The 27148-nt window shown below is 39.8% G+C and overlaps 1 protein-coding gene across 1 annotated transcript in view; it reads right to left on the bottom strand.

Annotated features, from left to right (window-relative positions):
• Positions 1-3945: 3945 nt before the first annotated feature.
• GTF2I (general transcription factor IIi) overlaps positions 3946-27148 on the bottom strand; it is a 62262-nt gene continuing 39059 nt past the window's right edge. The window contains exons 15-34 of the mRNA XM_086475463.1: positions 26828-26886; positions 22818-22895; positions 21896-22079; positions 21514-21572; positions 19609-19653; positions 19322-19393; positions 18642-18825; positions 18072-18130; positions 17281-17364; positions 16719-16814; positions 15054-15119; positions 14033-14216; positions 13390-13442; positions 12357-12467; positions 11515-11598; positions 10541-10724; positions 9390-9418; positions 7944-8009; positions 6518-6556; positions 3946-4014 (exon numbers count right to left, since the gene is read on the bottom strand). Of these exons, the coding sequence (XP_086331589.1) occupies positions 3956-4014; positions 6518-6556; positions 7944-8009; positions 9390-9418; positions 10541-10724; positions 11515-11598; positions 12357-12467; positions 13390-13442; positions 14033-14216; positions 15054-15119; positions 16719-16814; positions 17281-17364; positions 18072-18130; positions 18642-18825; positions 19322-19393; positions 19609-19653; positions 21514-21572; positions 21896-22079; positions 22818-22895; positions 26828-26886 (1795 nt within the window). The 3' untranslated portion in view covers positions 3946-3955. The remainder of the gene's footprint in view (positions 4015-6517; positions 6557-7943; positions 8010-9389; positions 9419-10540; positions 10725-11514; positions 11599-12356; positions 12468-13389; positions 13443-14032; positions 14217-15053; positions 15120-16718; positions 16815-17280; positions 17365-18071; positions 18131-18641; positions 18826-19321; positions 19394-19608; positions 19654-21513; positions 21573-21895; positions 22080-22817; positions 22896-26827; positions 26887-27148) is intronic.

The following is a 27148-nucleotide window of genomic DNA, read 5'->3' as shown; positions in this document are numbered from 1 at the left end:
AAGCTGAGAAGCATACAGGATGGGGAAATTCAGCTTTATTGGGAAATGTAGACAGCCTCTGTTAAGTCCCTGTTGATTTTAATCCCTGTCATCTCCCCAGCACTGCTGCATCAAATTTAGTCCTTATAATATATTCCAAAGTAAAACCAGCCATCCAAATCTACAGTCATTCTTTAAAGTCAATTCACAGAACTGCTGAAAAAGTAGACATTTCTATCTAAAAGTACAAAAAGGGTTTGTATAGAAGGTACTTCTCTTATACAGTTATATTACACAGCTCAAGACAGTCCTGGCAGGCTCTTCTCAGAACTCGATGCTTCTGACTAGATAAGAAAAATTACAAAAGTGAGTTAGTTTCATTGCAGCTCTGTATCTTATTACAAATATGAGTAGTTTACGTTGCCTTTCGAGTTCTTGAGGCCTAGATTCGGAAAGCATGCAGAAGCTGAATATTGCTCTCAACAAATATGAGACTAAATGTGTGCTTTAGTGGTGCCTGAAAGAACTTACATCAAACATTTGGTTTAGTAAAATTTCAGTGGATGGCCTAAAGCATCCAAAAATTGAACCACCGCAGCACCAAACTGTGCAGCCATTGCTCAGACAAAATTTCCATGTCCTTTAATGGGTGAGATGGGTTTTTACACCTCCACTGGGTGAAGCGCTTCCTATGACAACTCAAAAGCGTATTTTCTCCTGCCGTGTTCAGTTTTTATGACAAATATTTCCAAAGCAGACTTCCCAACATACTAGGAAGACTATCGCTGTACTCACAGTTCTCAGGGCACAGACAGTCGGTATGCTGGTATGTCAGCCTCTCCCTGTTTCGACCAAATTATTTCTGGGTTTGCCCCTTCAGTCCCTCACCTGAGCTGGTTTATATTCAAGAACCACTTTTTCCAAGCTCAAGATCGGAGCACCCCAGTGGGTAGGAAATCAAGAAAGGGAGCCAGGAGACCCGCACGGTTAAAGAGAACTAACAGGCAAACTCAAGTGGAAGAAGAGAGTCTATAGATCTTGGAAGGAGGGGATGGCCACTTGGGAGGTCCATAAGGCTGTTGTCAGAGGATGTAGGGAGGCAACTAGGAAAGCTAAGGCCTCCTTGGAGTTCAGCCTTGCAAGGGAGGTCAAGGACAGCAGAAAGGGCTTCTTCAAATACACTGCAGACAGAACTAACCCTACAGGCAATGTAGGCCCACTGCTGAATGAGGCGGGTGCCCTGGTGACAGAGGATACAAAGAAGGCAGAGTTACTGAATGCCTTCTTTGCCTCTGTCTATGCTGCTGGAGACTGTCCTCAGGAGTTCCAGACCCCTGAGGCCCCAGAGGAAGTCAGGATAAAGGAGGAGTTTGACTTGATGAGGACTGGGTTAGGGATCAGTTAAGCAAGCTGGACATACATAAATCCACGGGCCCTGATGGGATGCACCCATGGGTGATGAGGGAGCTGGTGGAAGTCATTGCTAGACCACTCTCCATCATCTTTGGTAAGTCGTGGGGAACAGGTGAGGTGCCTGAGGAATGGAGGAAAGTAAATGTCACTCCAGGCATACCAAGGGTAAGAGGGTCATTAGGAGCAGTCAGCATGGCTTCACCAAGGGGAAGTCATATTTGACCAAGCTGATAGCCTTTTATGAAGACATAACCAGGTGGATAGATGATGAGAGTACAGTGGATGTGGTTTATCTTGATTTCAGTAAAGCATTTGACACAGTCTCTCACAGTATCCTCACAGCTAAACTGAGGAAGTGTAGTCTGGATGATCAGGTAGTGAGGTGGGTTGTGAATTGGTTGAAGGAAAGAAGTCAGAGAGTTGTGGTCAATGGGACAGAGTCTAGTTGGAGGCCTGTATCTAGTGGAGTCCCTCAGGGGTCAGTACTGGGACCAGTACTATTCAGTATATTCATCAATGACTTGGATGAGGGAACAGAGCACCCTGTCAGCAAGTTTGCTGGTGACACAGAACTGGGAGGAGCGGCTGACGCCCCAGCAGGCTGTGCTGCCGTTCGGCGAGACCTGGACAGGCTGGAGAGCTGGGCGGGGAGACATTTAATGAACTACAACAAGGGCAAGTGCAGAGTCTGACATCTGGGAAAGAACCACCCCATGTACCAGTCCAGGTTGGGGACTGAGCTGTTAGAGAGTAGCGTAGAGGAAAGGGACCTGGAGGTCCTGGTGGGCAGCAGGGTGACCGTGAGCCAGCAATGTGCCCTCGTGGCCAAGAAGGCCAGTGGCATCTTGGGGTGTATTAGAAGGGGGTAGTCAGTAGGTCGACAGAGGTTCTCCTCCTCCTCTGCTCTGCCCTGGTGAGACCCCATCTGGAATAGTGTGTCCAGTTCTGGGCCCCCCAGTTCCAGAAAGAGGGGGAACTGCTGGAAAGAGTCCAGCACAGAGCCACAAAGATGATGAAGGGGGTGGAACATCTCCCTTATGATGAAGGGCTGAGGGAGCTGGGACTCTTGAGCTTGGAGAAGATGAGACTGAGGGGTGACCTCATGAACGTTTATAAACATGTAACGGGCGAGTGTCAGGAGGATGGAGCCGGGCTCTTCTCGGTGATGGCCAATGACAGGACAAGGGGCAACGGGTGCAAACTGGAGCACAGGAGGTTCCACATTAACATAAGGAAAAACTTCTTTGTTTCCTCCTTCCCTGGAGACATTCAAAACCTGCCTGGACACGTTCCTGTGTGACCTGCTCTAGGTGGTCCTGCTCTGGCAGGGGGTTGGACTAGATGATCTTTCAAGGTCCCTTCCAACCCCTAACGTTCTGTGATTCTGTGATGCCGTCAGCAGCCCTCTGTGTACAGGCTGTGTGTATGCTGCATGGACAGAGGGGCCATGGCCAAGGCTGTCCTTGTCTCCAAAAAGCTGGATGGCGCCAGGAGTGAAACCCGCAGGCTCCAGGCTCCCCTGGCCACTGCTTCATGCAAGGGGCAAACCGCATTTCTGCTCTCAGCTGCTCAGGCCAGCAGAAATGAAGAACCAGAGCTCAGTTTTGCTGATTGCCTGTCTGTGCCCTCAGAACTGGAACAGAACAGACGTTTTCTTCTCTGAGATGAATACTCCGTGTTTTTCCTATTGAAGCTAAACCGGTTACAGCTCAGGTATACTAAACAAATGCAGCAACTTGGTACAAAGTTTATACCAATCAAATCAAATTGCTAAAGTATCAAACACTGCACAACGAGGAAAATACTTGGTTTGGAGTATTATCAAAAAAGTGAAACGGGAAAAAGTACTACAGAGCTGTGATAGCTTAAAATTGCCATTTTCTCTGAATGAAGCCTTAGAGACGCACAACTAGCATCGCTAGCACTGTTCTCCACCTCCACCAACATGTCATTTTTAGGAATAAGTGAGGTTAAAAATAGTGTAAGAGAAAGATTCTGACATTTTTGCATTGTAAATTAAACTAAACTTTTCATAGAAGTTAACGGAAAAGAAAGAAAACTTTTAAAGGAAGTTGGTTTGTCATCACAGCTAATAGCCTTACCAAGCGTCCCAAGCTTAGACAATACTGCAATCATAGCGAAGAGCTTTTCTGCTCAATCACAATTTGGAAATACATAGGCTTTAGCAAGAATAATAATGCTCTTTCACACAACCATGTCAGAGCTCCTCGTAAACACTAATTCCCTAAGCTTTCATTTACTCTGCCTCTGAGGTATGTAATTACCATCAGCCATCTTTATTTATAGGCCACATTGTGCTAGGACTGACTGCCTTGCAATTTGAACACAGTGTGGTTCACACTGTATTTGGATAAGGTACTGAAAACATCCTACATTTTACAGGTAAGAACTGACACAAAATAATTCATAAGTAAAGGACTGGCACCTTCCCTCATTCAGTCCTGTATCTCGGCCCTCCCCACCCAAAAATATAAAAATAGTATTCCCTGACGGGTGTTGACTTCAAGAATCACTAAATTCTTTTACCCAGTATTGATGAGGTCTACCACGTTGGGTCTGGTTCTTGCTTTATTTGAGAATTTTCTTCTGTTTCTGTAATATCTGTTGAAAAAGCAGTAATGAATGAAGGAAAAAGGGAACTTCCCAACCAATTTTGTTGTTACTGTTGTGCATAGTAAATAAAAAATTATGAAAATATGAAAAGCATTAATTTGTCTTTCTAAACTATTAATGATAAATAAAAAAGTATTCACAACAATCTGGTTCTGTGGAAATTACCGCCTTCACTTCAATGTAAAGCAGCCTGGGATCTTAAGAGAACTCTAGTTTTTAAAGAGCAGAAACAAAAATTGGTATTAGAAGCACATGAAACTTAAAAATGCTTTTTATGTAGCTGAAATACTCACTGGGCCAGAAAGGCACTTAATCCAAAAAGCAAACAACATATGATCAGCAAGAAAATGTCAGAAATATCACTGTTTGTCTGCATCCTGCTCTTCCATCCTTCTCCCTCCTCTTTGTCAATCCCCAGCACAATTCCTTCCTTCAACCACCTCATCAGATATGTGATGCTGGGTGAAGCTTCTCAAACACCTCAGGTGAGTCTGTAGCTCATGACTTCAAACACATCAGGCACGATCACTGTTTCACATTTAAAATGCCATCTTCCAAAGCTAGGCAACAACATCTGAGCCTGCTTGTGCTCAAGTCATGCCTTCTCGGTTACTTATTAAATTAACATTATCTGTGCAAACTCTTGTTTTTACAGCACTGACTATTTTTCAGATGTCTTTTCCATCTGTAGGACTGCTTCTCTTCTCAACTAGATAGAGACTTCTGCATTATTGCATTTCAATCTGTCCAAACCAAATTTTGACCCTAGCTAATTTTTCTTCTGCAATGCGGTATCACATAGGAAGGCATTATGATATGCTTAAAGAGAGGAAGAAATTTTATCTTGTTGGCTAAAGCATTCATCATCTTTTGATACATCTTTTTTTCATTTCCAGGAGACTTAATTACAAAATCCTTGCTTTTTCTTGTTCACAGGGATGCTTGGAGGTAAATCAAAGAAATCTTGTGCCTGTATAGCACTGCCTATATGACCTGGAGCTTGATTTTGTTCTTTTATAAGCAGAGAATATGATGCTGTAAGAAAATTGGTTTTTCACTGAAGTTGTTTGGAAGGTTTGGAGCAATTCATCACTACAAAGCCAAAGCCATCTCACCACATGGTCATTTTATACCTTCCAGCCTAGTTCTGAAGCAATTTTGAGTTCTTTAGCAATTGCATGCCTTTTGTCAAGACCATTCCTCTGGTTACTGGGTCTGAATCCAGTTTGGGATGACAAATTCAAAACCACGCTTGTCTATTGCTTCAAAACCACCACTCTGAAGGCCCATAGCTAGATTTACTCCACATTCAGGAACAAGTGTCTCTCTCCTCCATCATCTAACAATTTCAGTGATCCCACATAGTTTTAGCGTTACAAAGCCATCTGATGTTCCAGCTTGCAATAACTGTGAGCTTAAAATCTGCAGCTCAGCTCTTCTGTGACTAAAGCTTGCCTTCTTTGTGTCTCGATTGCTGCGAGAGGACTGATCTATAGTGACATGACAGAGGAACTGAAGCAACGGAGACTAAAAAGGGCATTTCCATGGAAAAGGATACAGAATGGGAGTGCTGAGATCTGCTGCTTTCTCTTTTGGGGGAACCTAAGCAGGATTAGGGAATGAACGCAAGCTGAGAGTTTTAAGATGACAAGTGCTGATGCACAACAGCCTCCATCCCAGTGCTGCTGGCTGTGTTGCTGTCGAGCTGCTACATCACAGAGCCCCTCTCAGGACTATCTGGCATGAAGGCAGCACCCCATCAAACCATCACAGCCCCTCGCATCCCCCATGCCAGCCACGCCAGAGGCACCCACGGCTGTCCAGGGTCATGCTGACAAGCTGGGGCTACAGCAAACGCAGCATTGACAGGACCAGAGCACCCAGCAGACACCAGCGCCCCAGTTCTCAGGTCAGTTCAGTATTCCTAGTGCTCCAAGACCATATGTAAAAGCACAGGGTGGGCAGATGATCTACAGCCTCTTTGGTCTTACATATATCCACATCTAAAAAGATATTACTCAAGTATATTCTTGGACAATAGGAAAGTTGGATGTTTTTCAGAGCTTAAGTTCTGGAAGAACAACAATATTCCCCCTCCCCTACACAATATATTCAAGGCCAATATGGCATTCAAATTTCCTGATGATGGCAATCATTCACTTGCATAAATTGTGGAGACTACTGCATTGAATAACTAGATGCATCACTCAGGATATGAGCAATCACTCAAAGCCTATATATAGTCATGACTCACCAATGAAGAACAACAATTCATAAAACTCCTTTGCAAAATTATTTGAATAATAACTTTTGCTGCAGAGTATGTTTCACATGATGCAGCATGATATTAATACAGATGAAAAAATGCCCTGGGAACCAATAAAAGCCCTTTTTTTTGTTTTGATTGACCTGTCTCCTGTAAAAAAAGATGCAACTTTATTCAAAATTACTTTAAAATATTTGTTGATAATAACTGAAGACAAACACTTACCTCCTACAGATACTTCTATTTGGCTTGGTTCAGCTGGCTCTTAAATGAAAAAAATAGTCAAATGAATATGAATATAGTTTCAACCATATGAATCAGATAAGTATCTTAGAAAAATTAGGGAAATTAAGTTTTCCCTGAAAAAAAGCGCCTCATTTTTTTGCTGTTATGATCAGACTCAAATATCTTTGAGATAAATGCCTGTAACTTCTATAGAGTCTGCAGCAAAATGTAAAAAAATACCCAAACATTTATTATGTTACACTACCAGACACTTTCTCTTGAGTACGGTTCACTGCAGCAGACACATCACCAAGTCCTAGCAGAACATAACATGCACTTGCACAGAATATACCGAGTTTGGAACAGCTTTACTCAATCCACTTAAATATAAAACAATATTTAAAAAAAAGAAAGTCATCGCTTCTGGTTAGTATTGTCTTCAATGACAAGTATGTGTATTTTCGGGGAGCGTGTGAAGGTGCAGAATAGAGGGCAAACAGTATGTTTTAATTCCCTAATGATTTTTCTGTGCTGACGGATTATAGACAGACAGGTGCCAGGAAAGCCACTTAACCTTTTCAACACCACGGGTGAGTTAAGGACAATGGACTACAAGTTCACTGACCATCAGCAGCTGTCTTCCTCCCTCCCACCACCTCCAAATGGAAACAGAGGAGCCAGTAGTTTCCTTTATAATTATTTCCACCACACAAGTGTCCTTTACTCTTAAAATGTTCATGGAATGTTTTCTCAGTTTCCCAGTTTCTTTGAGTAAGAGTTTATTCAGTCAATTGCAAAAGTCTTTCCTGCACCACACCAACTTGGGATACACATTTTTAAAACACCTCCGAACATTTAGAAACTATATTGGGTCACAAGGAAGTTGCTCAACTACATTTACTTCAGCTATTCATAGCATAAAGTGAAGTTCTCCATTCAGACTAAGACAAGCGATGTGTGGGCAGTCTAGGCACAGTCTAGCAGGGGTTACAGAGCTGTGCAGTGGGCAGAAATTCCATCAAGACCCCATTCTAGGTTCTTACATGTTACACAGGCAAACTTCACTTGGCTGACCATCTATCTGGTGCAGACACACACATACTTTGAGCTAAGCAGACATCAATAAACGGATACTGAATTGGCTTTATGTATTGCCCCTACTACCTTCTTTTCAGCTCACTCATCTGCAAAAATCAAATCAAGGAACACACCAATGACACAGCTTGAGGGAAGTGATGGCTCTTTCTATTAGTTTATTAATATTTGATTGCTATAAAAGTCACCGTCGCACACCATCTGTCAAAATAAAATGGCTCATCATGAGCAGCATGTACTCAGGACATGACTACTAATATAATCTGCCAATAAGACCAAGAACTCCATACCCTACCCCTTGTGCAAGGACATATGTCATGCTCTGCATCACCTGGTAGTACTGGTGCTGCTGCTGGTGCTGTTGGTGGTGCTTCTGCTTCAGCTTTTTCCATCAGCTCTAAGATTAGACATGATCACTGTTTAACTTCACAATGAAAACGGTCCACATGTAACACAAGGGCAATCTTACTTCTTGAATCTGCAAATCCTGAAACTTGTCGCGTGAATAGGTTACGACACTTGTGATTGAGCTGCACTTCAATATTTTTTCTAACACAAAATACTTGCCCTACCTTGCCTGCAAGCACCAAAAATTTCCTTTTAAGTTCCCACATGTTCTTCAGAAGAACAAAGCATCATTAAGCAGTAGGCTCACAGCTTTTCAGTCATTCACCTTGGTATCTATCAATATCAATCATTTTGATCATAATTAATGGACACGGATAACGCACAAACCCTACGTGTTCAATGACCAATCTGCTCCTCCAGTGATGGAAGATGACTGGATATCTGTGCTGTTCTTGGCATACCAGCTAGCATCAGCCCCAACACAGCCTGACGGTCATGCTGAACAGACAACAGTTTAACAGATTCTTCCCTTTCTAATTCTCTGGAAATGCTATTACACACCGAGCTGCCTAGAAGGCTCCCTCTTACAGAGGTATCTCTTTCGCACCTGAGGTGTGCCTAGGACTGGCGAGCAGGTCAGTGTGAGTTATAGCTATAATATCTTCCTGAGAACACTTCATACTTGGCAGTTCATAGACCTCAGCATGTTAGCTGGAATATACCAGTGGCTGGATGCAAAATGTATGAACTCTGGGTCACTAAGGCTCAGGCTGGCTAAGGCCAAATTAATGACACGTTATTTGGCTTCTGAATTTCTAATGTGATAGTGGCTCAGAAAGAACATGACACAAGGGACACCGTAGTGACAGTGTTTTGCCGTTTGTTTTTTTCTTTTAAAGAACTATTTTAGGCAACTGAAAATACAAAGACCTTTTTTCTCTCCACCACGCAATTTCACAGCCAAATTGGCCATGGTACTTCAGGTAGTTACATTCTGCCTCTCTAAACTGTTATAGTTTCAGCAGAATGCAGAATTTTTCACTGGAACACAGTTATGCAGCTACTGGAAAGCTCTTGCTGATTGACTGCTACTGCAATGGATCCAAACCTAAAATGTAGGCACTCTCATGTAAGTCTGTTGCTCAGTCAGGGTCCTAAATCTCTTTGGGACCCTGCAGTTGAAAAATACAAAATCAGTATCTTGCATTTTCACATCAAAGTTAATGCTAATCTTATACCGTTCTGTAAATTTATCACACTGCTCTCAAGTTAATTCCACATGCATGTTTAGTCAGGAAACCTTAATGAGACAAGAGTTATACATAGAACGCAACCACTGTGGAGCCTCTGCCACTAAGCCAAAACGTAGAAAATACATCTTGGTAAGTTACAAAATTACATTTGCCATCAGTGTCTCACAAATACTTACGGTTGTTAATCACAAGTCCTGGAAATGGTCTGGGGAAAAAAAAAGTTTAAAAAATTACTGATTCTAAAATATACTGCATGGGGTCTCCCTGCCAAGACAACCTCACCTAACCTTTTGTAACAGAGCTCATGCTAAAAAAATAAACGGAAAGTCAAACAAAACAGAAGGAACTGTCACAGCAGCTCTGGGGCACCATGGTTTCTTCGCTAGCATTTTTGAAAAGTAACATACATAGAAAGATCTAAATCCTTCCCTAGGTCACCAGTAATTAACAAGGAAGTCATCTTTTCTTCAGAGCTCAATCCAACAAACATATCAAACAAGAGTCCTTGCAGTCAGAACACTTCACGATTAAGGGCTGAGAATTCAGACCCCTTCGTAATAATATATTTTAGAAATTTCTCTCTCTAAACTGAAGCTTCTAGACCCCCGTGAAGCAGTCTACGATTTGAGAAGTTTTATCGACTGATAACATTTTTAATTTCAATTCCTGAACTCCTTCTTAGCAGGATTCCAAAGTTTCAGCTGTTCTGCTTCATGCATACAAATACACTTAGTACATATGTGTGTGTACATACGTCTATGAAAATATGCACATAGAAATAAAATTCACTTATATTGCAAATGGACAATATTGTATATTTAAATATCATAGATAAACTCATTTTGTAGGGAAAACAAACATTTATCATGGAGCTTACCTTAACTCAGGATTCTTAACACAACTGAAATATTTAAAAAATATTAATAGTAATACTACTACAAACATACTATTTACTGTTCAGAGCCAAGAAGCTCTGGACATGTCTGAAAACTTGATCTCATAAATGGGAAAGCAAGGCCCACAACACTTCAGGACTCTGTCATATAATATGAATAGATTTCAATTCAAAAGACATCTTGCTGCAATATCCAGTATTAATAATATGCCCTTTGTCACACTAAATCGGACGTGTCCTGCAAAGAGTGACCATCTTCATTCATGCTATGAACATGTGGGCTTCATTTGATCAGACTGTTAACCAAAAGAGCCAACATCTTCCACTACTTAAAGACGCACTGCAACTTCTGTTCTTTCAAACCCCAATTTATCCAAGCTACAGAGCTGTCCTTGCAACATCGGTACAGTCTAATCAATGGCAACCACATACCGAATGACAGTAAATTTGATAAACTCTGCTGATTCCAAAATCTTCCTCATCGAGCTGATTTCCAGATAACTGGGAGCTTTAAACGCCACGCCAGGAGGCATCCCATCCACCACCACACAGCCAGGGTTGATAGTGATTTTTCGGTATGGGACTTTCACAGGAAAATTCATACCAATGGCTTCACCTAAGTGAGAGAGGTCATGTTTACTTTCAAGTCTACATATTTATGATTACATTGAAGAAAAAAAATCCTCAGATGATTAAGAAACTAAATTGCAAACCCAAGCTTTCTATCAGATCTGAAACTATTGAAAATTCACTTGACAATGAAACCATTAGAGCGTTAGAAATAGATGTTTTGGATTACACTCATGAACTTTACTGTGATAGTGGTAGTTACAAGTCCGACTCTGACAGCTCACCATATAAAGAACTCAGATTCTGGTTTTACTACAAAAAGGTATAGAACAGGATATCTAAGGAAATGGCTACATGAAGAAAAACCAAAGTGTTTCCTGCAATGCCATGAAAAGCAATTCAACACAGCACTAGTGAAGGAATTACAGATAAAGAAACTCATTATTGCTGTACAATGCAACTACAAAGTCAAAAAAAGAAAACTGTACACAGCAAAAAGGGTAAGTTGCATTTTTAAAATTACTCTAGTCCCAAGTATTAAGAAGGCAGGATTATGAAGCCCTAAGAAGAATCGTGGATTGCCAGCAAAATAAATGTTTACAGAGAAAGGAACAGGAAGGGGCAGGGGGGTGGGGATACAAAGCAATCAAATACTCTCAGGATTTTTTGTTTAAAACACCAAACAGCCTACATCCCTTATAAAAGATTCTTTTAGAGTCAAATTTGTTCATTTTAGTGATTATACAGATCATCCACTACGATGATTCAGTAACTTCAATATGAACAACATGAACTGCATTCACACCTATGTAAAAATGGGGAGTAAAAGCAATTACCAAATTTTCGGCTAAAAAGATCATTTACTTGCTCTCTCAATTGTCTGGCCTTTTCTACTTTTGACAGCCGCTCACTTTCATCATCTGGAAAAAAAATGTTAGAACAGCATTAGAATTAAGCGGATTCCCCCGCCTGCCCCCCCCCTGCAGCTTGTTTATCAGTGCATGTTTACTCAAAGCAGGTATACCCAAGCACTTCAAAACAGGTCTTTGTTCCTAGTTCTAGCAGCAACACAGAATTGTGGAAGTATGCAAAAATAGATGGCTGTTAAGAAATCCGTGAGAAACTTCAAAGTATTTATATAACCAACATTAGATTTACTATCAGAGATTATTTTGTAAACTTAATGTAAACCCACAAATTATATTTTATTTTCTTATAGTACATATAATGGTGGGGAAAGGTAAAAGCAAAACGACCATTCAATAGATGACCACAGCATGCAATGCTCCTCAGGGTTTCTAATGAATGTAATACATGCCTGAGAGAGTAGTAATCAGTGTTAAGACAAAGCAATTCAGTCTGCATGGTTATTCAATTCAGTCCGAGCACTGATCTCCTGAAGTAGCCAAGAAAATTGCAAATCAATATTTAATTTATTGCATGAGAAAAAAGGGAAAAACGTGGATACTCCTTAACTAGGGGCTGGATCAAGATATTCATGTGTGTTAGAAACTATTTAACATCTCAGCAAAACCAGAATGCTGAATTATGCTCTTTGTCGATTGTATCTGTATTTCAGTAATCCAGCTTGACTTCAGGAAAAAATCTTCAGACCAAACAAATGTCATGAAGAATATAAGCACAAAAAGCAGGATGTGAAGCCAGACAGTATACACACCTGGTATAGTTACTTGAATGATGTTAAGATCTTCAACACCTGCAGCTGTGTTCACCACTGTGTTTGTTGTGGTGCTTGTTGTATTGGCTATATTAGATAAGTTATTTTTTCCTAAAAGTGAGAGAATTAATTTTAAAAGCATTTGTAGAGAGCCCAAAATCTTGACTGTCATATATAAAGAAAATACTGCAGAATAACAGAAATTTGCCAAGTTTTCAAAGTAGACCCAGTTCCATTTTCAAAATGGGAGCAGCTTCCAATGAGACACACTTACTGAAGGCACACACTACTCTGTCATTCCGACCTAAGATGAGAAAGAGCTAGATTAAAAATAATGTTAATCTTTACCTAGCTGGTTTTCTAAAAAGATTATTAAGGAAAAAAAAAAAAAGTGTATGTGGAGCATGTATTTTGATATTTTTAGTAACAGAAAAATCAGAGCACTTGCAGTTAATTCAGTAACAGCTACTATCCATGGGTTCACTTATGCATTCACAAAAGAAACCCCTTGCAGTTCTATTTGTGAGCCGTACAGTCCAGCGGCACAAACTAGCATAGTTTGAGTAGCTCAGCAGAGTTTTGCCAACCCATAGTAACAGGTAATAATATAACTCAAAACATTTAATCCATGACCTGCTTGACGCAATTTTCTACTGGCTATCTGCATTACTATCTGTGGAGCACTTGTCATTTAGATAACCTATGTATTAGGGGCAAATAGCTTACCTCCAGTTAAATTACTTCTGTGAATCACACATTACTTGTTACATTTTGACAAAGGGTAATGAAGAGTATATTAGAGGCATAATTATTGTGAATAACTTAAAAAACCCTTAATACTCCCCTGATAAAGATGTATTTCACCCGTAACTGATCAGTGCTTTTCCCACCTTAAAAAACAACATGCAAACAAACCAACCAACCCCAATGTAGAATGAATCTTTCAGGAATTTAACACCATGCAGCTCTCTTGATTGTATTTAATCCTTGAAAGAGACTGTTATCTAGAACATTAAGCAGTTGCAAAACTCACTTTGGGGGCTTCTAGCAGAACTTTCCTTAACAGCTGCCTCAAACATCTCAGGCCTGCAAACAGATCGAACATTTCATGTATAATAATAAAATTATATTAACAAACATTGAAGAAAATGCAATTTTCCAATATTAACTTATCAAACACAGGAACTAAGTGATATCCTTTCAGCCAGACAGCCAAGAACGCAACGGCTGAGAGGCTCCACAACTTCTCTTGCCACTGTTTCTACACTGGCACATGGGTATCTAAACCTATTCTAGGCAAGAAAACTAAATTATTACAATCCCCAATATATGAATCTCCACTTCTCAGCTCTCAGTACCCTGCCAGCAAGCTTTATGAATAACCCATAAGTGCTCCACGCAGCAGGAACTAAGCCAGTGACGTGATAACTGAAACAGGCTAAGACATCTGGACTGGCTCTTCCTCCCAAAACAGGCTGTGAGTGTCTTTCAGAACCAAGAGATTACTGTATCTCGCTCCACCTCCACCAGAGCCTTCTGACGATTTCCTCATTTACTAAAAACATTCCAGTATGTATTTTACAGAGTAATTTAGCAACTCAGCAACACAATTCCATTTTTTGGTCTACATTTCAAGTCTCATAGAATAGATTATCAAAGACATACGACAGTCTTACTTTTTAATAATGAATTTTATCTTAGATCTGTTTCTCAGGATCTTCTCTAGTCTTGGAATTCCGAAAGTAGAAGGTCGGCGGAATGGCACCCCCTCTGGTAGTCCTTCCACATAGAAAACCTCTGGGAAGGATTCGAACAATGCAAACGGCACCTTCACTGGTTCAGTCAGTCCCAGGGCTTCCCCTGAAATGCAACAGGGCAAATAAGCTACCAGCTAGATAACTGATGTGTATCTAAAACCTCAGGTATAGACAGTATTCAGTAGCTGGCACATAAGATTGGGTGGAACCAGAAGGCTTTGCCTTTTTTGGAGACAGCTGTGAGTAGGCAGGAAGAAAAATGACAACAGCCTCAAACAGAACTCACTCTGTTGCAGTAAATGTGATCGTAATTTGCAGCTGAAAATTAGCAATTTGCAGCCAGCTCATGCCACAGCCTTGGTCTGCATACAAGACTATGCCAGTGGTACTTCACTTCGTTACAGGCAATGCACTCCGTGCCTGTCTCTTCTAGAGAATAGCACCAAAGGGCAGGTGAGATTAGTGCTCTTGTTCCAAAAACCACACTCAGAAGAGTAATGAGAAGTCATTACTCCCAAAACTCATTAGCTTCCTAACTGCCTGCACTAGAAGCAGCGCTGGGATACGATGGAGCCTGTCTCTCCAGATACCGTCCATAACGTACCAAGTCATGCACAGGCTGGTACGAAGTCTCATTCATAAGCAGAGTGAAGAAAGCTCGAAAAGATGTGCCAGGATGTGAAGTCACTATGTCTCTGTGTCATTAAAGTAGTAATAATCCAACCACAACTTCTCCATTTCCAAACCCAAATAAAACAACTAGTGGAAACGTGACACAGAACTGCAAGGAACCTTCATGAGAATAAACTCAAATGAGAAACTGCCTAGGGTACACAAGGGCTGCAGGACCTTTGGACCAAACACGTGAACACATCTCTCGTACATCTAACTGCATGTTCATAAGAAAGACATCTCAGCAAAAAAGAATCAATAAACTTACCACATTTTTCATTAAAAAGATTTTCAACTTTCTGCTTTAAGTCAGTAATTTTGGCATTCCACGCCTCTGCCAGGAAGAAATTGGAAGAATTAAATCAACACTCACCCAATGAATCAGACCCTGAAGAATATTTCAATAAATGTTTAATAAATTATTATGCTTGATAACCAATTCACTGTGACAGTAAAATACACAAAACTGCTTTCATTCTGCAAATGGCACTGAAACACTTTGCTGCAGTCTAAACTTACATCCACATCAACCCTCATTTTCCTAAAGCTTTGGAAGATACTGCTACTAGATAAAGCAAAGGCAATTAAAATTAATCCACAAATGATCCAAATTTATAGCATCAGGCAGCATAAAATTTACTCATCTGAACCAGCACCCAAAGTAGGGGCAGCAAGTTCTTCACATGTTCAGTGACACAGCCCTGAAACACATGCCTCCCTCTTGAGAATGATAAACTCTATCACAGTTTCAACTGCAGAGGGTAAGGTTAGATGTGCGCCTAGCTAGGCACTGTGATTCTGACTGCCATCAGCAGCAATCCCCAAACCGTTTCACTTGTGGCTGCAGTAAGTGGTCTGTAGCTGGCCTACAAAACTAAAAACTCAGTTGAAAGTTTAAAAAAGTTACAGACTTTATTTAAAAAAGCCTAGGTCTGACAATAACAAGCAAGTCCAAGAAAACCGCACACAACCGAATACGAATTCGGCCCACGCCAAAAGGAGCAGTCATACCAAATCCGTATCTTATATTCATTCTAAACTGGCTCAGTAGGAGTAAAGAATTACTTTGGTTCACGTTTTGTGACCATATGGCTAAAAAGAAAGCATGGGGGATGATTAAAATAAAGCAAACAACAAAGAACTCCTATATAAGTATGAGCAAATAAACCCAGATGTAAGGATGCTGAAAAAAAAAGGTTTCATGAAACCTGGGAGCTGGTTACAGTTCCTCTGAATACAGTCATTCACCTCACTTAATGTAAGGAATTTATCTGGGCTGCGAACTGACTCTGCTTTGAACACAACAATGTCTGTGCTAGAGCACTGCACAGACCGGTCTGGTCCTCCAGGGCCAAAAAGCCGATGAACACTACTACACTGCTTCCAGTCCTGTCCGGCTTGTCCTCTGCTGATTTTCCAGAACTGGAGAGGCCTATAACGGCGATCCCACAAAATCAGCTCCGATACAGCATGGTGTACTAATGTTAGCTCCAATCCTTCCCAGCTCCTGCACACCACTTGGGTACCTCTGCACAGTTACGCTCAACGTTTCAAGTCTGTGCAGCGCTTGATAAGATCCCAGCTGGGCTTATGCACTGCGGTGGTACCGGGCACCAGGCAAGTCCTTCAAGGGTCTGCAGCGCTGAAATAACAGAGTAGCAAAAGTCTAAAGGGACTGATTCTGAACTCAAATTAATAAGATCTAATGGACCTGTACTGCATTTGTACAGCATTCTCCATATGTCATCCAGGATTTCTCTGATATAGATTATTCTACATCATAAAAAACTAAATGTACATGAAAGCAAGAACTTCAGTCATTCACTAACTGTAGAATAAAACATGAATTCAAAATATCTCTGATACGTTATCACCAGATTTTTCAATACCAACATTAACAGAACACACGTCTGCTGATTCCCACAACATTTACCAAAAGAAAACTCTCTTCCTCGCGGCTTGAAACTCATATTGGACCCATTGGTTTGAGAATTAGTTCGAACATCTGTTGTTTGTGGTTTATTAGGACCTGTAAAAAGACATTAGATATACACATGCAGAGAGCAGAAGCAAGCCATAGTAGGAAAAGAACAACACACTAATTACTAGATTACTAGAGAAAACTTCTGAATCAAGAGTGGAATCAAAATACCCTTAAAGAGTTTTTCTAGGGTTGTATTTAAGCATTTGATACTACTGATCACTACTGTCATTTCTCTGGCCTGCATCAGTTCCCTCATCTCTGCTTGGAATAAAAGGTTCAAGCAAGCTGTCAAACTCCAACATTTTACACAGCTATCATCTGCACAGAACCCAGTATCATTCAGAAATGAAAAATAAAATTGTTTCTATATTAAAGCGTATCTGAAGCCCTGAAATGAAACTGAGTTTGCTACGTGAGGTGCCTGTATAAATTAATTACGGGCTATGAAAACTGAGAACAGAAAACATTAGAACAATAGAAGAGCGTTAGAAGAACAGTATTTCTTCCATACCTTCTTCAACAGTAACTTCAATCTCTGGGACCTTTGAATCGCCTGCAGGACTTCGTGACCTTTTTGAACTCTTTGGGCTCATTGCTGGAAGTCAATGTAATACAAGGTGTAATGCACAAACCCTCTTTAATGTGTATCCTGCACAGCTAATGAAAAAACAGCTGTATTCTGAAAATTCCAACAGACTGAAGAATCACTTCAGTCTGCAGTAAGTGCAGCCTGCATTGTAAAACCTGAACAATACCGTGGCACTCACAGACTTATAAAGTAAATTTAGTTCTCTTCAAAATGGCAGGTTATCACGCCTAAATTTTCACTCCACTAACTCAGAACAGAAGACTTCATTGTTTCTAAGTGTGAGGGACAGCTTTGGTACTTTTTATTATCTAAATAACAAAATTATTAACATCTGAATTTTTTACAGGCAAACTTAAAAGACTTTTTTATTCTTTTCTTACAAAACTTCATTGTTATTTACTTCAGTTCACAGCTGTAAGTTAACTATGGTTTAGGCCATTAATAGCAAAATAAAAGTTGTCGAAATCGGGTTAATTCCATTTTCTCCAGTGGAACAGTCTTAAGTAAAAAAAAAAAAAAAAAAGTAGACAAATTTATGTTTTGAGTACCTTTTCCAAATAAAAGCAGATTTAGAGGCAATAATGCTAGATCATCTTAAATAATGCCTTTTGTTTGCAACACCTGTATTTTTCAACCACAAAGATCTCACAGTTTGCTAAGGAAGCAGAAAGTATTTATTAATTGATGGCAGCAAATAATACTTAATTGTTTACCTTTAGTGTTTATTTTACTAGCCAGTCCTGGAGGCAAATAGGAAGTGACAAGCTCAGGCCTAAAAGTTGAACAGAACAGAATCCAATCAATTACCCACACAAGAAAAATAATACAGCAAAATGTTACAAAGTTATTGGAATTCAGTTGGGTTCCAATCTCCATAACATCAGCTCTCTATAACAACATTCTGCCAGAAGCATGGGTGACTCTCCATCTACTATAACCACAAAAAGTTAGAAAACATAAAGCTACATTTTCTACTCTGCCATTTTCTTCTGGGTTTATTTCAAGCAAAAAAAATAAAGAAAAAGAAGGAAAAGGAAGGAAAAAAGCTTCCACATATGAGCTCATTTTTTCTCCTAGATCCTCGATGCATGAAACACGCAATTTACACATCTGTATCAATCTAATAAGGAAGGTATATCCTTGTATGAGATACAACGTACGTGCAAAACATTCCTTCTGTTTCATGAAACAGAATTGAGGTAGCATTTAAAGCCTAAAGTTGCTGGGAAGAAAATCAAATAACTACAAAAGCAGCAGTAAAAATAACTGAATTGCAAACATACTTTTTAACAACAAATTTGATTTTGCCACTCCCACGGACAATTCTTTCAAGGCGTGGAATTCCAAACCACGTCGGACTCCGGAAGGGGATTCCTTCTGGCAAGCCTTCGACGTACAAGTACTCAGGGTTCGACTCAAACACAGGATAGGGAACTTTCACTGCCTCTGAAAGCCCCAGAGCTTGGGCTGAAAATAAAAGATTTAATGATAGTTTACACAATCAAATGGGTGGCATTTTATCTCAATTGATTTTAAGAAGCTTGGCTTACAGAAGCTCTGCTACTCAGAGATAAAAACCCCACCCAATATTTAAATAGATTTTCTATTATTTTCTGTAGAATAACTGCAATGGGGACTTACTTGGTCCATCTTGTTACAGAGAGCACCTAAGCCTGCAGTGCCTAATATTTTCTTCTAAGAATTTTTTCATTCAAAAGCTTTTTGTGCACTTATTAGCTCCTGTCACACAACCGGATAAACTACGGCCTAGGATGTTGTTATAAAGTCATTTCTCCCAGTTATTGTGAAAAGTCAGTAAAAAGTAGGTAAGAGGAGTCAAGATTTCCGTATCTGTCCTAGTACCTTTCTGATGTTTAAGTACAGTAAAATTTACAACTCTTTTTACAGATGATTTTTAAAATGCAGGAGCATTATAAAACAGTTCATTTAACATTTAACTTACCAAACTTCATATTAAATATCTCTTCTACTTGCTTTCTTAGTTTCGTGATCCTGATGTTCCAATCTTCTTTCCCTGAAAACCAGAAATGGATCTATGTCAGAGTATTACCCAGTTCTAGATAAAAAGGGACATTCAAACACGTTTCTTTCAACACAAGAACTTGTAAACTACCAACACAATCACATCTGAGTAGACAAGGACACAATACGACTCATGACTACTAATGGCAGCTTAAATGACAACATAATTCCCTCTACATAATGGAAAATCTGTTTAAATGTCGTTACAAATTTCAAACATTGGCCCAAGCGGGAGAACTTGTTCTTCAGAGCCTTCAGATGCAGGAAGGAATTATTCTAGTGGCTTGTATAGAGTTGGAATTAATTAATCATAGTGCATAAGAATAACACACTTCAGAAAAGAAGATGAGGATTTAAAGGGTGCTTTGCTAAACATTTTGATTAGCATATAAAAAAATAATCTTTGGTCCTGTTCTCTATTGTAATTAAAAGACAATTATAGGAGTGCTAGCCAGAGCAGACAATTTGTAGCTTAGGTAGAGAAGAAAGCAAAGGACAGTAGTAGCAATAAAAAGCACTTCTTTTCGAACAAACGGCATCATAATTCATTACTTTTCATCATAACCCACAAATAACAATTAACTGCTACTAAGCTAAAACCATTCAGGGTTGTGGAAAGCCTGCATGAAGAAAGGTATACAGAAATTTTTTGTTTCCGAATCATATTTTTGACTAACAAATTACCTGACCTTCTTTATTTCTAGCTTTTTATATTTTGCAATCAGCCTACTTATTTGATAGATTTCACAGGTATTTAACCCTTGCACATGTGTTTATTATACTCATTCACATGTTGTAGTCTTACTGGCAAAGGAATTAGACTCACTAATTCACAGACTATCTGTTGAGGGCACAAGGTTAGTACTGTGCAGTAGAATAATATTTTGCTTTAAAAAATGTCTAATATTCTTCAGCAACGTAAAGTTTACATCTGCAGTAAGAAGATCCTTGGCCTTTGCTTGGGAAAATGGTTTTCACCAGGCTCTGAGTCCAGGAGAATATTTGCTGTGTTTGCCAGTTTGACATCAAACCCTGGGCCCTGGTAAGCTTTGTGGGCACCAGTAATACCAGACTCACCTATAAGCTAGTGAAAAATACAGTGAAATAACTAGTACAAAAAAGAAATGTTATTCTGAAACGGTCAAACAGTCTGAGTTTGAGGAATCATGACCACTGCATGTCAGTTCTTTCAGAAAGATGATTTGATTAGCTAGTTTTTTACTGCTATCGTTGGCACCTGCCGTTATTACTTCATCATCAAATTGTCAGTTACATCGTCAAATCTGACAACAATCAGCTTTGGCAACAAAACAAAACAAAACCAAACAAAAAATGAAGCTGCCTTTTCCTTCTGCTCCACAGTGAACACAGTCTTTTCTCCTGAGCTACCCTCCTGGTGAATATGAGCCTCTTCCTAAAATCCAGTCAAAATCCACAATACGTGGTGATGATGTTAGTCAATTACTGATTACACAATTATTAAATCATATTTCTTTCCTTTTATTTTTCCCCCTGCAGAGAGCTCTACACAATTATTTCCTAAAGCTGAGGTTTGTTTATCCAGTGAAATGTGTGTGGGAAAAACCTAGGAAGCTTTGGATCTTGGTTTGTGTTATTACTACAAGCAGACTCGTACTGCTAGAAAAACCTAACAAGATCTAGACTGTAGACTTCTGTAGCAAAAAGTATCGATACACTCCAACTGAGAGCACCCAGAAATAAAAACCAATCTGATTCTCCTCCTGTGTTAAAGGCACTTCATGCTTTGAAGAAGCCATTACAATTCCTTACCAACAGAGGCCTCAAAAAAGCCCAGAGTCAGCTGTGAAATGCGAAGGAGCTCCAGAGCTTTGAATCAGGCCAGGATAGTAACTCCACTTCTCCCGGGCTGTGAAGGTGATCCGTTCTACTTAGCCAAAGACAGCTGGACTGTACCAGGATCCAGAAAGCCATCCACGGACATAATGACCAATTTACTCTTTTCAGACCTCAGGAACAGCATGTCAGCACGCTCAACACCGAAGGGTGGCTTCTTGAAAAATGTTGCATTGATCCAAACGTGCTTCCCCACCAAACCCTTCCACTCCCACTTGGAGACAGCTCTCATCTTACCTGAGGTGTTCGTCCTGGGTTGAATAACTTCAGGTGAAGTCAGAGTTAGCAGCTCTGGCCTGCAATCAGAAAACAAATAATCTGCCCATTCTTGATGTCAATCAAATACTACTACTTAGTAGGATATGAATTGAAAAGTTTGGATTTTTCTATCATGTATTTCACACTTGTGAACATGCTACAACATATTTTGGAAGACTTGTCTGGATTGCAAATACCCACTTTATAATGCAGAATATTTAATCTGCCTACTTGGTAACTAGAGACCAAAGGTTTCATTAAGCCATGAAGTAAAGTGCCTGATTACAAAGAGGGCGTTTGTTTGGCCTCTTTCTTAAAAGAAAAAAAAAAAAAAAGTTTAGGCATTACAAGAAACACTTACCTTTTGATCACAAATTTTATTCTGTTGCCCACTTGAATTATTTTTTCAAGGCGAGGGATTCCATACCAGGAGGGACTCCTAAAGGGGATGTTCTCCGGCAGCCCTTCAACGTAGAGGTCAGTAGGATGAGCCTCAAATTTCTGGTATGGAACAGCTTTAGGCTCAGTGCTCCCCAAGGCCTCGGCTGTTAGAACAAAATACATCCCGTAACTGGACAGCCTGGCCATCAACCTTTACTAAAAGCCAGCTAAGCTACCAGTTCTTCAGGCTGTTGCAATTCTGACCTTAGAACCTGGGACAATGCAGGATACCTAAACCCAGAGTCCAAGTCTCAGCACAGCAAAACCATAAATATTTGGTTTTATCCAAAGGTTTAAATCTATTATAGAGCATCATGCAACATTTTATTCTAGTTCTTGTAAGTTGACTCTTTTTTTTATATTGGAGAACATAAAAATTCACCCAGAAACGTTCTAATACTAATTTTAATGACACTGCAATGGATATACATAAGTAAACTGTTGTTTTATTCACCATCAAAGGAAAAAAAAAAACCCAAATAGGAAGGAATTGAGAAAGATTAGAAGAGCTGTACATACAAGACTTGCAATTTTTTTTAACTGTGAATTTATCTTCTTGTATAACCAGCAGAGTAATACATTCTTTTTCACTCAACTGCAAGGATTTTAAATAATATTTGAAAAAAAACTGATCAAAGGTCTAATTCATGTAGACATTCAAAGGAAATAATGAAAGCAACCATCAAGAAATATAAAGCCATAAATTTAAAAATAAAATAAATAAATAATAAAAATTAAAATATAAAATAAAAATAAAATAAAAAATAATAAAATAATAATAAAAAATAATAAAATAAAATAAAAATAAAAATAAAATAATTAAAATAAAATCCTGTACTCACCAAATTTTTTACAGAAGAGCTGATCTACCATCTTTCTCAGTTTGGTGATTCTCGCATACCACTCTTCTTTCACTGTATTTGAGAGTGGCACAGAACAAAAACACCATTCCCTAATTATTTTGGATATTATATTTTCAGTCGCTCATTTTATAGAACGCATTCAGGTAACCCAGAAAATACTATGCAGAAGTAGTATTGATTCAGGTTGGAATTAGGAAAATGAATTATTTCTAAAATGACAGAATATTAAAACTGTACAAAAGTCCACTGAACCAGTGAATTGCTCTTGCTACAAGATACACACAGTGTATTGCATGAAGAACAGCAAAGCTTTCATCATTCACCTCCAATCTGTAGATTCTGTTTGGAGATGTGACTAGTTTTTTGGGCGGTTCCATTTTCTAAAAAATTATCTTGACATTCAGTGCAGAATTCAGTATGCATATAGGACAAAAACTTGCTTTCAAGGAATTTTCACTAAGCACTGACAACCTCAAAGCAAGCTTTTACAATGGGTGCACATAGCAGTTAGCTCCTTGCTACATATTTTTTATATATATATAACTTCCAGCATCCCTTTCTCCCACTGTTAGCAGACAATGCTTTTAAAATGGTGATTAATAACCACATCAAACGATTCTAGAGATTTTATCATTCTTCCTGAGATGACAAGCAACTTAGTTCCAGCTCTCCAAAATGTTTGCTTGATGCTACCCAAATCATGAGTTAAGTCATAATTTAGACACCGAACCCAACATGTGGCAGCTATGTAGATTAGCATATCCTGGTCAATAAACCAAGACTAAATACAGTTTTTTCACCATTTTATCACTTGAGCATCTTTGCTTATCGGCTCAAACACACACAACTTCGGAGTTCATGAGACAAGGCTTTGCACCTGAAGACAGCCATGTGTTTGAGTTCTGCTCCCCCGGCAGAACAACAGAGCACAACGATGACGTTAGTGCTGCCATATCTGGTAGCAGGAATGGTTAACAGCTTTTGTTTCTGTTTTGTCACGTGTGTGTGTGTCATTTGTGATTGTGACCGTCCCCCCCCCTGTTAATGTGGTCAGCATAACCCATGCCATTTTGTAAGGCAAGCAGCCATTCTCTGCGCCCGAGCAGGTCACATATTTGTTCCTTTTCCCTTCATTCTCAGGCCCAGAAAGTCCTGTGAACCAAGCAGATGAACGAAACAGATTTCTTCTTCCCCCTCCTACTGGCCTCAAGGTTCCTGGGTGCCAGGCTGATTCCTCCCTTCCTCACCAGCCTTCAAGGTCCCAGGCACCCAGCCAGCCCAGTGGCAGTGATGTCCCTGGCACGGAACAGGGAAGTGTAACAGCACACTGAGGGCTGTCCATAAAAATCAAGCAGTTACAAGTCCTAAGAGGGGAACTTTAAATGACTTTTAAAGGTCCCTTCCAACACAAAATCATTCTATGATTCTATGAACTGGAGCTGCTGCTGGACAGTGAGACCCATCACCCTCCCAGTGGCTAGGGACACCTCCACCACCCTCTGCTTCCTCTGACGATTCAGTGAGCGACTCTTCTTTTGTATAATTTTTGAGTCTAGATTATGATTGTTATATTGATACAGCAAGCTAGGTATTAAGATCTGACCCAATCTGCAGAGGGTCTAGATGATCAGAAACCACAGGTTAAGTTGTACTGTAAATTCTGTATTATGCTACTTACAAATTATGCTACAATGATTTTCCTTGTAGAAATCTCCTGTACCATTCAAATCACAAATTCTATGCTATGCTAATTATAATATCCTGTTAAAAAATAAAGCTTTAATTTAACTACTATTTAGTGCCATCATCATTCTGCCAAGGATCCCTAAAAGAACCTGTCTGTTCCCTCAGTGTCAGGTGACAGGGATCAAAGCACATACACAAATCACGTTTTTCTTCTGAATATGTCTTTGTAACCAACAAGTGGAAGCTCATCAGTCTTGAACAAGATATGGGACAGCTGTCACGCTGTGGGTTTAGTCAGCATGCACAAACAACAACTTCTGCTCCATAACAGCACTGCCCTGGGTTGGGCCATCTTCACAGGAACCTGCTCACACTTCTCCAGCCATTTCCTGAGCCAAACCATCGCTGCCTGACTGGTTTGTCTTGCAGCCAGTATCAGCCTTCTCAGGGCTTCAGAGCTGAGGCCATTTCATTAAACCTTCCTGACCAGCTTACTTCCTACAGGAATGCAAATGCAAATCACCTTTCTTCTGCCAGTCAAAATACAACTTCTGTGCTTATCCCACTCCTCTCCTGCCGGGGACACAAGCTAGCAGGGCTATGGAGCCCCTTGGACACAGAGCCACAAGGAGCTGAGAGCAGGGGCTGGCACTACATCGCGCTCTCTCCTGAGACGGCAGCAGACACATGGAGCAGCAGAGGAGACTGTGAGCTACTGGGAAAGAGGGAATCCAAACAGGGAGAAAAGAAAACTGATGGAAAGGAGGCTCAGACAGCTGCTGTCTTCTGAGCTGTGTTCCCCGAGATGTTACCAACAGCTTTCCCAGACATTCTCTTCTCTCAGAAATAACGCAGAGGTCACTCATCATTACAAGTTAGCAAAGACAAGCAACATAAAGTCACTGTTCATAACACTGTGCCATAAAAATGGGTTACCACTAGTTTTCTTAGCTACAGGGGTTTTACAGGATACATAATGTACCTGCTTTGTCTTCATAATCAGTGTAACCATGTTAATCATGACAAAAACAACAGAGAAAAGGACTAATTTAGAAACCCACATAAGAGTACAGTTAAGTTTAAGATTCAGTCATTAGCCTACCTACTATTTTTGCAGTCAAATTTGGTGCTTGAAGGAACAATAGGTTATTAAGACTCAAGACACTAGGTTAACTTATACCGCAGGAAAAGTTTAATTCCTAAACACATGTTAAAGTGACATCCTTATGACATAATTACTTTGCTTAATTTAGATCCATAATGTTCACTTCACAGACAGCCTTTGATATACTTTTTACAACAGAAGACCATGACTATACAACACAACATAATGGTGCTGCAGTAGTGCAGATACTACCATTAGTATGCTTGTGTCCCTCTCTGAACTGAGAATCTCTCTGGTATTCCTAAAAATTCACAGTTCAACCAGGCTGAGGTTGACAGTTAGCATTTTAGCGTTAGGACAAATTTGTAGCTACTATTGGTTCAGGCATGCAAGCTTTCAGCACTTGGCTTAATTGGACAATTTAAAAAATGCCCTGAAGCCCAAGAGACAGTAGAATACAACTGAAGAGAAAAACAAGTCCAAGAAAGTAATTTGCCAACTAGTGGCCGCGCAAAGGCGCAGTTCTTTAAAAACCCGATCTTTTTTTCCATACTAAACTTTTTTCTCCCAACTTGGGGACAGAAAGTTCACCAGTGCAATTGTAACAAAAGTCTCTTCTTGTAGTCTTGTTTTTACGTGGTCGTTTTTGTTACCTGTGGACGGGTGCTCAATGGAGACAAAACGTGTAAGAGCACGCATCTGCTCGAAAGTATTCCTGACGGCAAAAGTGGTCAGAGTGCATTGTCTTTGTCCTACGATGTGAAAGTGGGAGTCCCTCATCTGAGCAAGCCCAATCTTACAATAATAAATGTCACTGTAACCACTCTGTTCATTACTGCGTTTTAGTTAATCTAATTTTGGCGAATACCATGTATAAGCAATTATTCCATGATACAGACAGTTCCTTATCCAGTAAACTATTTGGAAACTGCTGCCTTTTCTCTGTATCTCAACAGACTAACACTTAGCTCACCATTTTTCCTTCTGGCCAGATGAATCAAATCAGTTGATAAGAGTGTTAGTAACACTGGCTTGGATAGCCAGTGGGAAACTGCTGTCACTTTATAGCTAAAGAAAATTCAAAACAAGGGGAATTATTTGCAATGTGTTATTAGTGAAAGCAAATGGTAACCACCACTAAGACAGACAAACAGGAAATCAGACTGTACTTGTACAATTCACACATTTGAAGACCTACCTCCTGCAACTGGTTTATCCAATGGTACATCTTCTCGTGTCGAATTCAGAAGTTCATGCCTAAAAGATTGTAGATACGTGCTTCAACAGTGAGATACACTTTGATAAACCAGAAGTTACAGCCTACAGTTACAGTCTCAAGTTACCACTGAAGGATCAGAAAAAAACCCAAAACCCAAACAGGGGACATCATGATCCTCAACACCAAAATCCAATCAACATAAAATTATTGTAAGAGCTGATTTGAAACCTACTGACAAAAACATTTGTCATGGCCGATACCCAGATCCACTTGAGTCACAACATTTCATGATAACATCAG

The sequence above is a fragment of the Leptosomus discolor genome, chromosome 18 (genome assembly GCF_034619465.1).
Source record: "Leptosomus discolor isolate bLepDis1 chromosome 18, bLepDis1.hap2, whole genome shotgun sequence".
NCBI classification, from domain to species: Eukaryota; Metazoa; Chordata; class Aves; order Leptosomiformes; family Leptosomidae; genus Leptosomus; species Leptosomus discolor.
Note: the sequence above shows the minus strand (reverse complement) of the source record. Positions and strands in the feature narration are given on the sequence as shown.